Below are 17771 nucleotides of genomic sequence, written 5' to 3'. Positions count from 1 at the left end.
GCAACGATGAAATAGATCAGGTAACCTTTTGGAATTTCTGGTGACTTTTTGGGATATGCTTGACGGCCCTTTGGTCAAAACCTTTTTAAATCTCCTTCTGGTTACAGCTGAATCTCTGCCACCTGTGGAAGCAATGATATCTCAAGGTTTGTAAGGTGTCTTCTGCATGGGCACTCCAGATTGCATCTTAACCCTTTGTAGTGAAGCATCTACACTCTCACTTAATGCTGTTTGGATGGTTTCAAGAACCATGAAGGACTGCTGCTTGTGATTTTGGTGGAATCCCATGGAATACTGGAAGACCATCTGTTCTAAAAATACTTTGCACATTTACCAAATTGGTTTTTGTACCAACAGAAATATTAATACAGCGAGTCTTTGCAGGTCCGTGTAATGGTTTTAAAAAGATTGCTAAAGATATCAAAGATACTAATAACTAACGTTTAATACCATTCCATCTGTACTTATTGCTTTCCATTTTGTATTCAGCTGAAAATCCAAATATGTTTCAGAGAAAAAAAATGCTTTTCAACCCTTGTGGTGTACAATGTGTTAGCTAAAGCTTTTATAATGACTTTATGAAATTCAAAAATGTTCTTTTGCTGTGATCTGATATCTTTGAAATTTACTGTTAAACATTTGGGCCTTTGGTGAATCTCATACTGTTTTGTTACTGTTTTGGCTTGAATTATGTCAAGGCGGAGGGATACTTCGACTGGTACTTACCAGAAAAACAAACATTGGGAATTGAGGTGGTTTGGGGTTACCAAAGGATTTCTCTGTGTGTAGGATAAGTTGCAAGTAGTGCATTTTTATAATATACTCACCTGATGTAGGATAAACAGTTGTGTTTACAGCTCAGTTCAAAGCAATAACTCCTATAACCACATGGGGAGAATGAGGGAGGGCAGAGATGGCTTTCATCTTTTGACATCCTACAAGGTCTGCAGTGTCTTAGAGAATTGTCAGTCCTGATTGGAGGAGAGGCACGTCCCTCACTGATGCCACTGAAAGCTTGCAGATGTCTTAGAAGTTGTAGTCATTGCTGTTTTGCTGGGAATTGAGGGATTCATCTCTAATTAACCCCAGCCTTAGTTTTTAATCCTTGTTGTGCTAGTTGGGGAATCCCAGTCACAGTTTGCTAGAAACAACCAAGCCTTGACCTTCCGATATCTAGAGCTTAAGCCTTAGAGTCTAACCTGTTCTTGGAGCAAGAGCTACTGAAGCCACTCTGGAGCATCAAATAGTATTTTTTCCCTGGAATAAATCCTAGAAACTGTATTTGTCTTTCATGTGATTAAAAAACTGAAAGTGCACTTGCTAGCATGCTTTGCATGGCATGTAGAGTATGTGTGTGAAGAACTGATAGTTCGTGTTGAGGTGGTGCTTGAATTCATTGTGTACATCTAGAGGGATCGTGTCTGGCTGAACCTTCAGACCTGGTCTGCTCTTCTATCAGAAGGTTTCCTTGGAAACCTTGAAAGCACAGGGCTGTCTGTGCAGTACTTCCCTCCTCTTACGCAAAACACAGTGATTGGGCATAACATAGAAAAAAGGTACTTGGCTGTTTTTAGGGTTCTTTGGATTTTTATTCTGTTGAATAAAAACCCAAATTTTGAAAGTACTTCAGCACTGCATCATAGAAATTGTTGTAGCAATTTAGCGAGAGCAGCACAGAAACTTTGTTTTAGAAGTAGTACAGCCCCTTTTCCACTTAAAAAATTCAGTGTGAAATATTATTCATCCATCCATTGATAATACACTCTCAACTAGCTACCCACTGAAGCTCAGCAGGTGTGAGCCAGGTCAGTACGGTCAGTGGTCGCTGCTGGAAGTGGTGTTAGTGGGACCACCCTGCGGTCTGTGTGGGTCCTAGTACCCCTGTATAGTGGCGGGGACACTATACTGTAGTGGGGGCCGTCTTTTGGATGAGACATTAAACCGAGGTCCTAACTCTCAGTGATCATTAAAGATCCCCTGGCATTTCTCAATAAGAGTAGGGAGTTATCCTGGTGTCCGGGCCCCTTAGCCCTTAATGTGACCTCCAAATTGTCTCCGTGTATGATTGGCTTGCACTTGCCCTGCGATGGACTGGCGCCCTGTCCAGGGTGTACCCTGCCTTGCACTTGCTGCTTGCTGGGTAGGCCCCGGCTTCCCGCGACACCATGTGATATAAAGTGGTTTGGCAAATACCATGACATGACATTGATAATACATTGTCTTGATATGACTTGTGAGATTGGTATGTGTCCAGGCCAGGACCTGGATCTTCCTGGTGTTACACAATCCTGAATCCTGAAGGTGAGGGGCAAAACAATGATTTTCCTCCTGCTGTCTTTCCTACTTAATGTTTGGATGTGAATATGGCTGTATAAAGAAGAGGAATTTCCATCAAGTGTATAATGAGTCTGCAGGTTTTTGTTTAATCTCAGTCCTTAATGACCTAGAACTTTAACTGTTTGGATGCTGCTGCTTTAAAGATAGCTAGAGGAAATCTGCAGACACACTGGGCCTCCAGAACCGGGACGGGACACCCCTGGTTTTGCCTTAGAAGCCAGATTAAGGTCCTCAGTCATAGGGTTGTAAGATGATCGGGTAGGTTAAGGGCAGGTTGTGATGCTGCAATGTTGCAGCTCTGATGGTACTGAGGGCAGTGGACACCACCTGTTGAGCCCGGAGCCCTGGTATACTGTATGTGGAAAGAGCTGGATGGTGTTACAATCACACCCCAAAGTATATCTTTATGTTTTGTTCTCTTCTATCCCAGTTTAATAACTATCAGCCACTCAAATGGCTTTTCTAAATGAAATGAACATATAGGGCTGATGCTCTTTATCATGTTCTGTCCTAATATTGCCAAGTGCTGTGTGAATGAGCCTGTGCCTTGACCCTCTCCTCTTGGTGCTCCCCTTCCCCAGTGATCCCCAGTGCCCGGACCTGCATGCCCGACGAGTTCACCTGTCAGGATGGAGAGTGTGTCCCGCTGGAGTATCGCTGTGACAACAGACTCGACTGCCAGGACATGTCCGATGAACTAGGCTGTCGTAAGTCACCCTCTGTCTTTCTTTAGACAAACAGCATAGTACAGGGCCTCCAGTACAAATAATATGATACAGATAATTATTCTTTTCCCCTCAGTTTTTTACTAAATACACTTCAACTTGTATTCAGTATAATGGGTGTTCTTTGTCACTCATTTATAAATTACAAATAAACTCTCGGCTATCTAAGACATCTACATATGATGAAAGTTGTGAAATCAAAGTTGATACAGTATTGGATATGACTGGATAAAAGGTTGCTTATGTATATTCACTGTAATATTTTTTAAAATACCTACATTTCTCAATAGGACATCCTCCTTAATCACATCAGCTCTACCTGCTTCTGCTGTTCAATCTGAAACTTTTGCAAATGGTTTCCAGAGCATGCTACAGGAGTCAAAACCGTCAATAACTAACATGTTCAGGTCTTCAAAACAAACTAAATAAGCTTCCGTTCAATAATACAATTTACAAAGTACAGTAAATAAAGCAATCTTGTCAGGCAAATACCATAAGCCCAAAAATAAATTGTAATTGTAATAGTCTTTCTTTCTTTAAAGTGAACAGAGTGTCCAATGGGAACAGTCTGTAGACAGTAGTTTGCATTGTGGTGTACCTGCCATCACCATACATGTATATGTAATATGAGGTTTACCGTGCCTATTAAAATTAAGAAGTCTATAGAAAACATCTGACATTCATCTCAACAATAGGCAGTTACCAAAGCAGGCAGTTACTGTATTTAGCAAATGACAGTTTTATTTGTTCAGTTTGCAGGTACTTTGTAAATATAAAACCAAAGGGGTGATTAATAACCACTTCATGAAACTAAAGAAAATGTGCTAAAAGTTTGATTTGATCTGAATTGCTGTATGATATTTCATTTACATTAAAGAAGTTGTGCTGTGCCTTTTTTAACATCTCGCTCTCTGATCTGCACATGGATGTTCTCGGCCTGCAGTCATGTGGGGTGGACAGCCTGCCCTGACCGATCATTGCTTCTTAAAGCTCCAGGCACTCCAGCTCCTATGATTCCTGGCCCTCCAGCCCCCGAGGTGACGGTCCGACCTGAGATCCCCAGCCCCCCCATAGCCCGACCCTGCAGAGTGGACGAGGCGGTGTGTCAGAATGGACAGTGTATCCCGCGGGACTACCTCTGCGATGGGGAGAGGGACTGCACCGATGGCAGCGATGAGATCAAGTGTGGTGCGTTCGGGAATTGTAGTCGCGTGCACGGTCTGCCAGGCAACTGGATAACTCCGCGTTTGCCTGTACTGTGCACAAGACAAATATGTCCTAAATATGATTTTAGATCTGTATTCAGTTCAAGGTCGCGGTACGTATTTGAATAAGGTTAATTCTTTTTCCAGTAGATACAAATTAATTGTAATTTAATGCACACGTTGACAGTAGTGACAGCTCCGATTGAGAACAACTTGTGTGCATGGTTGTGGAGTCTGTTGGCTCTTCAGCAATCTTCCAGATATACTCATTAATATAATAATGTACTGTATATGCCATAAATTCCAAAGTCAGCCCTGCTTGGGTACTTTCAAATCATAAATCATTTCATCATTGCAAAACAAACAATAAAGGAAAACTAATTAAGGCATTGGGGTTTTCTAGAACAAGCCTGTTCTGAAAATAAGTCTCTGTGCCCAATATGAGAGTACCATAATGTTAATACAGGAACAGAGACTACTGTAGGTTCCCCAGTAATCTTGATATCGAGACCAATCTCTTTCTAGAATGAAGTTGCCTTTCCTTTTTGATTTCTCTCTTTAATGCTGCATTTGGGTATCAGCTTCATATTAGTAATACATTTTACTTTCCATAAAAGCATCTCGTGGAAGATCTGGGTGCGATCCTGTGCTGTTTAGATACCGTGTAGTGTGGATGTCTTTACATGGTCCTCCAGATCTTTTCATGCTCCCGATGAAATAAAAAACATCATATAGCAGAATGTTTACAGATTATTCTCAGTTATCAGAGATCAAATATTTATATATAAAAGGTCATTTATATTATTTATATATTATATATTATTATACATGTAAATTATTATGTATATGTTTATTATATATTAGTGTATACTGTATTATATTTATTACAATATATTTCTAAAATCCAGTTTCAACCAAACAGAAGAATTATTTCTGCAGTAGGGTATCTGGGAGGTCTGCTCTTAAGGCTTGGATTTGGTTTAGAACTTTAGTATTCAAGATTAATTGGCAGTGCACGTTTTCTCAGTGCTGCAGAGGCTTTGCCCGTTGAGTAACACTCTCACTCTTCCTGTAGGGACTCCCTCTCCCTGCGAGCCCAACGAGTTCAAGTGCCAGAACGGGCGCTGCGCACTGAAACTCTGGCGCTGCGATGGGGACAACGACTGCGGGGACAACTCTGACGAGAGCTACTGCCGTAAGTGACGCGCTCCTGAGTGAGCTGAGCCAAGTCCGCGTGTGGTTATCGGACCCGGGCTGAGGGCTGCTCCTCCACTCTGCTTTTCTCAAGTGTTTCCTCGCAATAAGAGACGCCTGTTTGGGCCGTTGTGAAATAGGTGGAAAAAATCTTGTGTGATCCGGACCAAATCTTCAGGTCTTGCACTGCAGACACTGCGGTTTCATCTAAACTCATAACACGTCAGTCCGCTGGCAGTGATGAGGGTGGGGGACGTGTCTCTGAGATGGATCAGAACCCCATCTGGCTTGACACTGCGGAAACGGGGATGAGCTCCAGCCTGATGAACTACTAGGACTTATAAATACGTAGAAGATCCATCAATCTTCTAACTGCTTCGTCCAGTTCAGGGCCACAGGCGAGCCATCTCGGCAAGCAAGAGATGCAAGCTGGGATACACCCCTGACAGGACACCCACTGCAGGGCACACACAAGCACAAACACGGGCATGCACAGGCTCACACACTCACACCGGGGTCGATTTTCCCAGAAGCCATTTAACCTACCAGAATGTCTTTGGACTGTGGGAGAAAACCGGAGCGCATGGAGAAGGTGATTGTATTCAAGTGGGGAGCTGCGTCAGCATGAGTAGGCTGCAAAGGAACAAGTAAAGGTGGATTCCAAGCTGAAAGAGTTCACACCTGAAGAAGGCTCCTCTGCCGAAACGTTGTGTTCCTTTTCTTCTCTCTCAGCATGGATTAAACCTTGCCTTGTTCCTTTGATGATTATACTCATTTGTGTACGTGCATATATACCGCAAACATACATCTCCCAGCCTAGGAACCCTCTTGCTTCATGAACAGCTGTCTTGTGTGTGTCACACAAGACGAAGAAGACTAATGCTGTAGATATTAGGACCCTTTGCGGTGCCAACACGAAACAGGTCAGACTTCCAAGGAATGGGAGACAAAGTTCGAAGTCGGAGTATCCAGGCTAGGTCGGGAGTCCAGAGGTCGATGAAGCGAGGTAGACAAATCCAAGAGACGCGAGGCAGAGACAGTGTCGAGGGCGAAGGCAGAGCAGGGACGATATCCAGAGGTCGAGGCAACGAGGCAAACAAATCCGAGAGAGGCGAAACAGGAACAGAGTCGAGGGCGAAGGCAGAGCAGGGTCGGTATCCAGAAAACCGTAGAGGAAAGAGAGCGCACAAGAAAAAGGCAAAAAACCAACTCAACAGTGAGCGAGGAGTGAACGGAGTGAAGGGGTTTAAATGTGAAAGCAGGGAGCGATGTGTTAATTGCTATCAGCGGCGCCGGTGTGTACGCCGGGAGGTGCACGCGGGGGTAAGATTCGTGACAGTGTGTGCTTACCCGCCTGCAGACGTACCGCCCTTTTATCTTCCAGCCACCAAACGCCCGGACGACGCTTGCGCCCCCGAGGAGTTCATGTGTCTCGGCAACCGGGCCTGCATCCCCGCAAGCTACCAGTGCGACGACGAGGCCGACTGCAGCGACCGCTCCGACGAGATTGGCTGCAGTAAGTCGAGCCCCCGGGGGGCGGAACTGCACTCCTGCCCCCGCAGGAAACAGTCCCTTCGCGGCGGTGGTGAGCTCCACTAGAGTGGACTCTTTCCACTAGAGGAGCCATTATTTCATCGGGTGGCTCTCCTCTCCTGTCACCTGATGAGCAGGGGAAACATTTTTAAAATGGACCTGAAGGGGTATTTGCTGCTTTTGTAACCTCGTTTTAAGAAAATACAGTTGAATGGGCTGGACTACACGTTGGTTTATTTCTCCTGTTCCCATGAAAACGATTGGGAAAAAAACCTTAAGTCCACACCAATTAAATTGTAAATCGAAAGATCAGGAAGATAGTTCATTTCATTCGTTTTCTGACAGCACTCATTAATCTGAACCTGAATTAATGCATCTGAATATAGGATTGACTGTTTCAAACAAATATTCCTCTTCAGGTTTCAAGCAAGTTCTTGTTTTTGAACATTCACAGCAAGGAGGACATCTGTTCTCAGGAAAATGTGAAAATAGGGGAAATTTCACCACGATCTGGTATTAAATTTGCAAAACTCATAACTACCAGAACCACTGGTCAGTTTCAAATTTCCAGATTTCTGACAGAGCCCCAGGACTTACCTAATATTTGGTCCAGATATCTCTTAGTTTTGCAACAGCATAATGGTGGGGATCTTAGGACACGCTTAGTCAGTGTGTGAACAGACCTTTTAAATGGATCTATTTCCCTCTTTGTTTCCAGCCCCCCCTGAAGTGACCACTCCCCCCAAAGAGACCGTCATGGCGGTGCGTGGAGAGACCGTGACCTTCACCTGTGTGGCCGTCGGGGTGCCTACTCCCATGATCACATGGAGGCTCAACTGGGGTCACATTCCCATCAGTGGCAGGTATTTCAATCTCACATCTGGTATTACAAAACATCCTGATAATATTTGGGTGTTAAACTAGGATATGGTTTGGATATTTGTAAACTAATTTTAAATGCATCAGTCAAGACTACTGTCCACCACTTCCATTTTTTTTGTGTGTCTAAATAATATGTTTCCTTCTGTTTGTTTCCACTCAGAATTCTGATGACCAGTGACAATGGCCGTGGAACCCTGACCATCCGAGATGTGAAAGATGCTGACCAGGGAGCTTATACCTGTGAGGCCATTAACGCCAAGGGGATGGTGTTCGGGATCCCCGATGGGGTACTGATTCTCAAACAGCAGCCAGGTAGTCTGGGTCCCGTCAGTCCAACCCATGTGCACTCCTTGCAGTCAATCTCAGACTTAAGATTTCTTGGAACTTAAAACACTCTGGGATAATAATAATACGTCACACTTATAGTAATTCCACCCATATAACACTTTTCTGGACACTCTACTCAAAGCACTTTACAGGTAATGGGGACTCCCACCACCACCAGTGTGATGCGACGGCGGCCATAGTGCACCAGTACACTCACCACACACCAGCTACAAGTGGGGAGGAGAGCAGAGTAATAATGAAGCCAAATCATAGATGGGGATTATTAGGAGGCCATGATTGGTAAAGGCCAATGGGAAATGTGGCCAGGACACTGGATTAACACCCCTGCTGTTTTTCCAAGAAACGCCCTGAGATTTGTAATGACTACAGAGATGACCTCAGTTTTACATCTCTTCCGAAGGACGGCGCCTGTTTACAATACAGTGTCCCCGTCACTATACTGGGGCATTAGGACCCACATGAACCACGGGGTGAGCGCCCCCTGCTGGCCCCACTAACACCTCTTCCAGCAGCAACCTTTCCCAGGAGGTCTCCCAACCAGGTACTGGCCAGGCTCACACCTGCTGACCTGCAGTGGGGCTGCCAGCTGTGAGTTGCAGGGTGATCCAGCTGCTGGGTGATACTCTTCAGTCCTCTCACATGCACCTCTTTTTGGATTTGTCCGTGATCTAGGAAACTGTCCCGAAGGGCACTTCTCTATTCATAGCAACTCCCGCTGTGTGCCCTGCTTCTGCTTCGGAATCAGCCAGCAGTGCCTGAGCACCAGCCGCTACAGAAACCAGATCCGGCTGCGCTTCGCAGAGGAGGAAGACTTCAAAGGTATGGTGTAACACGAAGCAGCATGGCCTCCAGTTTCCTGCTCCTCTACGGGCTTCTCTCCATGAGGGCTCCAGTTCTTGCAGTTCCAGTTTTGCTTGAGCTCTAAGCAACTCTCCTGAGCTTACGTATTGAGCCGGATCAATCTGATGCATTTTCACCGGACATCTTGAGCAGGTAGTGATATAAAGAGACTTATACAATCTGCTGGGATGCATGATTTTAAGACCACAGCTCCACAGGTATTTCTGTTTTAAATAGTGCTGTGCAACTGCTATATAATAAAGATAGTTAAATAATTTTGTGCATTGACATACTGTAAGAGAATATATTGCCATGTTGTTCAATTTTTTTCCAGCTGTATACAATTCAGAAGTGAAATGCCCTGGCAAAGGGTTCTATTGAAGCTATTGGTATGCAAGTATGAAGTTGTTTAACAAAATGCAGCTTAAAAACAATATACACGGTAATCGTTTTTTTATATAACACAGAGCAAGCAATCTATACAGCATATTTTATCAGCCACCATATATTATCTATAATGTGACACAGGGGATCTTTGCATGCTACACATGATATTGTCAGGGAAGGAGGCTAGATAAGACGAAGAGATTGTGATTATACAATTATATGGGGTGGAGCGCTGGCTCTGTGGCTAAGGATCTGCGCCTGTGGCTGGAAGGTTGCCTGTTCAAATCCTGCAGCTGGCAGAGGAATCCTACTCCATTGGGCCCCTGAGCAAGGCCCTTAACCCCAGCTGCTCCAGGGGTGCTGTATAAATGGCTGACCCTGCGCTCTGACCCCAAGCTTCTCTCCCTGTCTGTGTCTCATGGAGAGCAAGCTGGGGTATGCAAAAAAGATGAACTCCTAATGCAAGAAATTGTAAAGGGTTAATAAAGTGATCTTTTCTTATACAGTCTTTTTGGAGGGGACATTACAGACCATAAATTCTTTTCAACATGCAAAATGTGGCATAAAGAATAAAAGTGTACATTTAAAAGGATGTGGAGATAAAGACGTATGAGTGCAGCGAGTATACTGTATGATACATCCAGTAAGAGTGAATTTGACTGCAACATACAATCAAGACTGGTCATTCATGAGATGAAACTGGCTATCTAGAAATGCACTGTCCAGTTTTCAAAATTCTAAGAGGACAAAGACTCATTTAAAACAAAGGTTACTATAGTATTAAATGATTTTGATTAAATAATGTCACTGTTTTGTTAGAGCTCTGAATATACCTAATGCTGTGGTATATTGTAGCACAACTCTTTAAAAGCAAGCACGGTCTGTTTTAATATTTTATTAGAGCAACCTTTTATTGTATTTGGATGAGATGCAAAATGTTTTCCATTTGAAAGCCCTCCTCAAACTGTGTTTGGAAAAAGAGAGAATCAGAAAAGTTTTAACTGTTGTACATGCAGGGCCTGTTCAGTGTGCTTCTGGACTGTTTTTATGTTAGGGTGGAATGTTTTCAGAAAGGAAATGACTTGCCAAAGTCACCAAAGTAGAACTAAAAATATGATCTATGACATCACCTTTATCGTCAGTAACTCCTCAATCATGGAATTGCTGAATTCTGAAGGGATTATTGATGTAGATCACGGGTCTAAAGGCCTGTTCTTGGACTCCTATAAATTACATTAAATCACCTGTTCCTAATCACTGAGGGCACTTGAAAGCTATTGAGCTATTCAGTTGGTCAATAAGGAGAATCCTGTTCTATCCGGGGTAAATGTCTCTGGATCCATGTATCCATGTATCCAGATTTAATTTCCATATCTATAAGTGGGTGGCATAGTGGTGGTGTCCAGTGCTGCTGTTGCACAGCTCCTGAATTCCTGCTTGGTCACCTTCTGTATGGATTTTATGGGATTATGGGATTTTATGGGATTACTTCAGGTTCTCTGGTTTCTTCCCACCTCTCAACAACATGCTCACTAGGTCAATAAGTCACAAATTACCCTTATGTGTTCTGTGTGTGTGTGAATGTGCCCTGTGATGGACTGGTATCCTGTCTAAGGTGTAGTGCTATCTTGTGTCCTATGTTTCATGGACAGGCTCCAATCTGCTGCCACCCTTCACAGGAATAATCTAGTAAAGAATGACAGAAATGTCTAAATAACCACTTTTAAGATTTATACTTAACTACCATTTACCATTAATGACCAAATCACCAGCTTAATTGAACAATTAATATCCTACTCTCCTCACGAACCCTGTAGGTGTTAATGTGTCCTTCCCCTCCCGGCTCGCGAGTCCTCCGCTCTCCAGTTCCCAAACGCTCATCGACCCCGAGATGGAGGAGTTCCAGCTGGTCGACCTTTCTAGGCGTTTCCTCATCCTGGACTCCTACTGGACTTTGCCTTCTCAGTTCCTTGGAAACAAGGTGAGATTGAGTTTACACACATCGGGAATCTGGAGGATTTGAAAGCTAAGCAATGAGCTGCAGATTTCTGAAATGTGTGCATTTCCTGGAGAAATGCCTCATACATGCTATTCCAGCACATTGAGGAGCTGAGAACATATTAAAATAAAGGGGGACTGCGAAGCTATTTTGATATTTCAGGGTGAGAAAGAATCGACATTGATAAGTGCATTTAAATCCATGATGAAGGTAAAATGTATGTAGTAACATGTAAAACCTTCAATTTACATGACAAAATAGACCAAATTTCTAGGTCTGTGCAGCACCATGTTCTACGATTCAGAATGAGGTGACAAAACGTCTGATAAAGTGAAGTGGCCCTGTTATATTGTAAACAGGCTTGTGAATAAATCTCTTTTAATCCAATAGAAATACTGCCCTTGACTTTGAGATGGGTTTGACAACAAATAATACTTACTTGTTAACTCTGCATGCAGTCACGCTGGAACATCTCTGCGTTGAAATATCTTCTGCACAGCCCGTACTTATTCACTTGTACATTAGTCATTACAGGAAGGGCTTCATCACGTCACAGGTCTTGGGAACTCTCTCTCTCGGCCGTTGTGAGACCAGAGGTTTTGCGAGAACCTGGCAACTTACAGTACTTTCACTAAGTTCATGATTTGGTGCTTAATCTGGAATTTGTCACATTTTGTGATACCATAAATTAATTTATTTTGTTACTGAGATTTCATAAACCGGTCTGAGAAACTGGGACTGCAGCACCCCTTTAACTCTGATGGCAAACTCAATGATCTACCGCAGCACTGAGAGTAGGCTGGCAGCTTACCAATAACAGTAGAGCACTTGTAGCTTAAAACACTACATATGTTTCAGGATGTAAGCAATGCAAAGAGGGATTATAGACATGTTCCCTTTTGTGATAGGGTGTACGTTTCTGAACACCACTATTTTAAAATTATTAGGATCTGGATGGATGGCAGATACTTTGGATACTAGTCTTCCTATCCCAGCCACCAAGACACAATGCAGGCGTCAATTACTTTATATTTCTTCCGCACCAATGTTTTCAAACAATTGCTGTGGCAGAAATTTGTTCCTCGTAAAACGTCTTTCCAAAACTGAAGGGAAGTGTTCTGACCGTGCTGTCGTTGGGCAGATTGACTCCTATGGAGGCTCCCTGAAGTACAAGGTGCGCTACACTCTGGCGAGAGGAGAGACCGAACCTGCAACCAGACCTGATGTCATCATCGTAGGGAATGGCCAGCGACTTGTCTACCGCCAGAGTAACCCCACTGTTGCTGGCACTGTGAACCAACGAGACATCACGTTCACAGAGGTAAATGGTTCTGTTTCCTTTCAGCTTTTCCAGTTCTGAGTGGGTTTAGCCTATATCATAAAACTAAGTGTGACTGGGTATATCGAACAGCTGTGGCACCTTGAAGGCTGACATTGTTGAGCATTAGCCTTTCAGCTTTAAAGGGTCTGGTACACAAGAGTTGCAATTTTTAAAAGGATAAGGGATGCAATAATTATAGGTGAATATCATCCTTTTGCAGCTTTCCAAATTAAATTAATTTAGATATATGCATATTTTGTAAGAATCTAAGCATATGTTTATACTGTACCTGCAAGGCTTGGTTGATTTATACAAATTTCGACTTGTTTGATGTTGCTTAAGCTGGGTTGTACTTAGTCACCGGTAAATCGCTCCTATCTGTAAAATCAATCTTTGACAACCTTTCAGTTGCTGCTGTAAGTGGTTCTGATGGTCCAGTAGGTGGCATTTTTCTGATTGGGGAAGAAATATGTTAAATACACCAGTACCTAGGCTGAAATATGTGACAGGATTCAACTAACACAATACAAAAAGTATCAGTAAAAAGCAGTAACAAAACATCTATAGATGGTAAGTTCTAACAACACCTTTTGACAGTACAAAACAAGTCATATTTCTAAAATTTCTGTTAGGAGATCCCTTAAAAAATGTTCAGAACAGAACTGTTACCAAATTAGTCAAGAAACTGTTCGGTCACAAATCAGAGAGCAGCATGGCATGACTCATCTCATGAGGCAGGGTACCCTGGGCCGCATTCAGGCTGTTTTCCTCGCGCACGGAAAATTTTCATCATGACTCATGAACGTGTCTCTGTGAAAACAAACGGTGGAAAAATCTATGCACACTTTATTTTAAAACAAGATCTAAAAAACAGATGTCAGACTGATTTGATTAATTTGTGTAAGACATTTATAAATGTAGAGTAACACTAGTAGGAAGGTACGAAGTACTTTACGTTCCAATAATTACCTGACCTACTGTATACTCCACCTTAAGTATGACTTCTTATTTGTAGATGTAGCCAAATTAACACAAAACTTTCAGCAACTCTTGAATTTAAAGAAAAGTACTGTGCTTTTATTTTCATACCCAGAACTAAGTACTCTGTGTTTTCTGCTCCACACTTGAAACTAACGTGTTTATTGGTTCATTGGTTCATCTAGTTAACCACAGCTCACAGGGGATCCTGGACGTTGGACTTCAGTGATTTTATGATTTGTTTGGGGGCATTTTCACAGGAAAACTGGGAGCATTCGTCCGGGAGGCCCGTGACCCGAGAGGACCTGATGATGACCCTCGTTAACCTGGAGAGCGTCAGCATCCGCACGGTCTACGACAACAAGATGGTCAGCGTGGGGCTGAGCGACATCGTCATGGATACCACCACGGTGGAGAACAGTGGCCAGGCCCAAGCTCTCACTGTGGAAGAGTGCAGGTACAGTAAGCACTGGTGCTCTACACTCCTTGAAGGCGGTCCCCAGCTTTGCACCTTAGCCTGCTGCTCGCAATAAAGCAGTGACAAAAAAGAAAAGGGAAAGCTTTTAAAGGTGCAAGACACAAAGAATAATCGGGTAAAGGTTTATTCCATGGAAATAAGAAAGGAAAAGAAAAAAAGACACAGCGTTTTGGCTGTGGAGGCCTGTTCAGGTGTGAACTCCTACAAGGAATAATTAGTTGTTGTTACCTCAGGGGTGGCTAGTCAAAGGTTTTTATTGGCTTGTCAAAGGAACCCCAGCATTTTTATCAAAATGTTGCTAATCAGTTCTCTCTCCAGGACAATGGTCACAGCTGCTGGCTGTTCTTTAGCTGCCCAACCTCGATCTTTTGCACATTTAAGTGATGTTTAAACCTTATGGGAGCACTGGGGTGCTCAAGCACCCTTCACAGCACTGCAATACTAAAGCAGAACAGCTTCAGACACTCCCACCCCCTGCCCACTGACAGCTGGCCTAAGTTTCCTTCAGGAGCTGCAGAGTCTTATCTTTCCTCTGGCTACCATATTAGTCATGACAAGGATGGGAATACAGTAGTCTCTCACTGTCTAGTGTCTCGGTTTCTGATTGGCATTCTGAGTTTTATAAAAAATTAGCAATGTGTCTGCTACACCCATAACGAGGGCTTTGCTACTTCGGTGTTACTTTTAATTAATCATTTTTAGTAGATGTTGTTCATTTATATTTTAAATTTGGACAACAGTACCTATTGTTTACACTGTGCTATTTGTATAAACTACTAGCTAGGTGGTTGTCCTTTAATAAAGTATTCAGTGAAGAAAGGAATTTATTTCATGTGTCATCATAACATTTTTATATATGAAGGCTGGGGGAATGTTTTGTGTTTTATTTTAAACTTTGACAAACACAGATTTTCTAATATGGAAGTGTTTTGCATGGGAAACCAACATTTCGGTGTTTCATTGTCTTTGTATTTGGTGCAGAATTAAATTACAGCCTTGATTCTATCAATATGATAGTAGTAATCTACCTGCATTGGAATTATTTATATCATTAGTTTTTAGTCATCTACAGATGCTTATTCACTTTTGTTCAAGTTTAATTTTCCTTCCTTTGTTTCAATTTGTCTGTCTTTGTTTTCTCTCAGAAGAGTTTACTTTCTGTGAAAGCAGTAATCCAATTGGGCATTTCAGCATAGTATGCTTTCATAGAGTCTGGTCTTGTGTGAAAATGTACCTGACCAAGGAGTGACAATCTATTTCTTTATGTAATTTCAGACAATTTTAGTTAGTTATGCGTAGGCAGGGCATGTGCAGCAATTCTCTTACCCTTACATTGGGGGTGGTGGAGGGGAGTCCCCATTACTTGTAAAGCGCTTTGAGTGGAGTGTCCAGAAAAGCGCTATATAAGTGTAAGCAATTATTATTATTATTATTATTATTATGCCTTGTTGTACGGGAATGCATTGCTGCCACCAATGGGAAAAAAATTGCCCCCTTATCTTACGAGATAGCAATGATTACTTCAGTGTATGTACAACCTGTTACACTGTGCACTGAACACATCCAGAAGCTACCATGAACTTGGCTGGCACTTTCATTTTAATGATAGTGTCAGTGTCCAGCGCTGCAGAATTTGTACGGATTTACTTTCGATTTTAGTCATAATGGCATCTTGCTATTTTTAGCCAATATGAACAGAATCATTATAAGCACAAGGACCAGTTTTGTGGGATTTAGAGATCAAAGCAATGACGGTCTCTCTTATGAACAGTTATACGTGCGATCAGTCCCACTGCTTAAAACTGTAAGTCCGCATGTAAGCGATATTGTAGGTATTACCAGCAGCCATATCACCCTGCAACTCACAACTGGCAGCCCACTGCAGCTCAGCAGGTGTGAGCCTGGTCAGTACCTGGATGGGAGAACTCCTGGGAAAAACTAAGGTTGCTGCTGGAAGAGGTGTTAGTGGGGCCAGCAGGGGGCGCTCACCCTGCGGTCCATGTGGGTCCTACTGCCCCAGTATAGTGATGGGGACACTATACTGTAAAACAGGTGCCGTCCTTCGGATGAGACGTAAAACCGAGGTCTTGACTCTCTGTGGTCATTAAAAATCCCAGGGTGTTTCTCGAAAAGAGTAGGGGTGTAACCCCGACGTCCTGGCCAAATTTCCCATTGGCCCTTACCAATCATGGCCTCCTAATAATCCCCTTCTATGAACTGGCTTCATTACTCTGCTCTCCTCCCCACTGGTAGCTGATGTGTGGGGAGCGTTCTGGCGCACTATGGCTGCCGTCGAATCATCCAGGTGGGGCTGCACACTGGTGGTGGTGGAGGGGATCCCCTTTACCTGTAAAGCGCTTTGAGTGGAGTGTCCAGAAAAGCGCTATATAAGTGTAAGCAATTATTATTAATTATTATTATTATTACAGTATATGACAATTGTGCTATCGCCTGGTCACAAAGTACGTGAGAATTCCTATCTCGCAATGATGAGATAACTTTTTCGTAATGACGAGATAAGGGCGAGGATTTTTTTTTCCCCTCTGGTGTTGATGCCAGTGCTGTGGGTTTTTTCTCTCCAGATGCCCTCCGGGATACAGCGGCCTGTCGTGTGAGAGCTGCAGCGCCGGTTTCGAGCGCGTGTCCGGCGGGCCGTATCTGGGGACCTGCGCTGGCTGCAGCTGTAACGGCCACGCCAGCACCTGTGACCCCATCAGCGGCTACTGCTTGGTAAGATGTGTCCCGTCGTCTTGTCCTGCTGCACAAGAGCCCCATCTTTCTTTCATCTTCCCAAGTGAAGCTTTCGGTTTTCTAAATTGGTCAGATTCAGGATTTCTTTTATGAGAGTTATTCCAACTAATTTCTTATTTTTGGCACCTCTCCAGTCAGGATTGTGAGAGTGGAGGTGGGTGCACCTCTCTATTGCTAGAGGACTTTTGTCGTTTAATCAAAGCTCTTCAATTATTTTGTTATGAACTCAGAGCTGAGATTTGCCAGCACCTTGATATTGATATAAATGTGGTATTTTGAACAGGCCATCCATTTCAGTAAAGCAGTCTTGAAGAGAACAGCTTTCTCTTTCCCTTATAATAAATCAGAGATTGCCGGATTCTGGTTCTGGAGTGTTGGTGTGTCTGCATGTTTTCACTCCAGCTCAGACCTAAACAACCTACATCAGCCCATTAGTGTCTTAATTGGAGGAATATAACAGCTCTGGGTGCCTAGACACTTAGAAAACCTCTGGACATATCAACCCTGCTGGACCAGGATTAATAGACTGTAATAGACTGACATCTACAGTATGTAATTATGCAGTTTCATTATATGGTGTTTAATTTTACTGCAGATTTTAGAGCACTGTCCTTTTAAAAAAATAACACACATTTTTTAATTCTTTCCTTCCATCACTGTATGTAACTTGACTGTAAATTGTAACATAGACCAAGAGGCTCAAAGTCTCAAGGTTGATCTTAACTGAATTGTAGAATATACTGTATGGCCCGGTTACTGATGTATACCAATGTAGCAGTTGCTGTTAGACATT

At 43.1% G+C, this 17771-nt stretch overlaps 1 protein-coding gene across 1 annotated transcript in view; it reads left to right on the top strand.

Moving 5' to 3' along the window:
* Positions 1 to 17771, top strand: part of hspg2 (heparan sulfate proteoglycan 2) — a 223799-nt gene that overhangs the window by 97843 nt on the left and 108185 nt on the right. The window contains exons 7-18 of the mRNA XM_088938069.1: positions 108 to 146; positions 2919 to 3044; positions 4053 to 4250; positions 5343 to 5462; positions 6846 to 6977; positions 7713 to 7857; positions 8037 to 8188; positions 8897 to 9043; positions 11269 to 11432; positions 12592 to 12771; positions 14010 to 14206; positions 16810 to 16957. Coding sequence (XP_088794195.1) covers positions 108 to 146; positions 2919 to 3044; positions 4053 to 4250; positions 5343 to 5462; positions 6846 to 6977; positions 7713 to 7857; positions 8037 to 8188; positions 8897 to 9043; positions 11269 to 11432; positions 12592 to 12771; positions 14010 to 14206; positions 16810 to 16957 — 1748 coding nt within the window. The remainder of the gene's footprint in view (positions 1 to 107; positions 147 to 2918; positions 3045 to 4052; positions 4251 to 5342; positions 5463 to 6845; positions 6978 to 7712; positions 7858 to 8036; positions 8189 to 8896; positions 9044 to 11268; positions 11433 to 12591; positions 12772 to 14009; positions 14207 to 16809; positions 16958 to 17771) is intronic.

The sequence above is a fragment of the Atractosteus spatula genome, chromosome 20 (assembly GCF_055471065.1).
Source record: "Atractosteus spatula isolate fAtrSpa1 chromosome 20, fAtrSpa1.hap1, whole genome shotgun sequence".
Classification (NCBI taxonomy): domain Eukaryota; kingdom Metazoa; phylum Chordata; class Actinopteri; order Semionotiformes; family Lepisosteidae; genus Atractosteus; species Atractosteus spatula.
The sequence above is the reverse complement of the archived record's forward strand: the minus strand, read 5'-3'. Positions and strand labels throughout refer to the sequence as shown.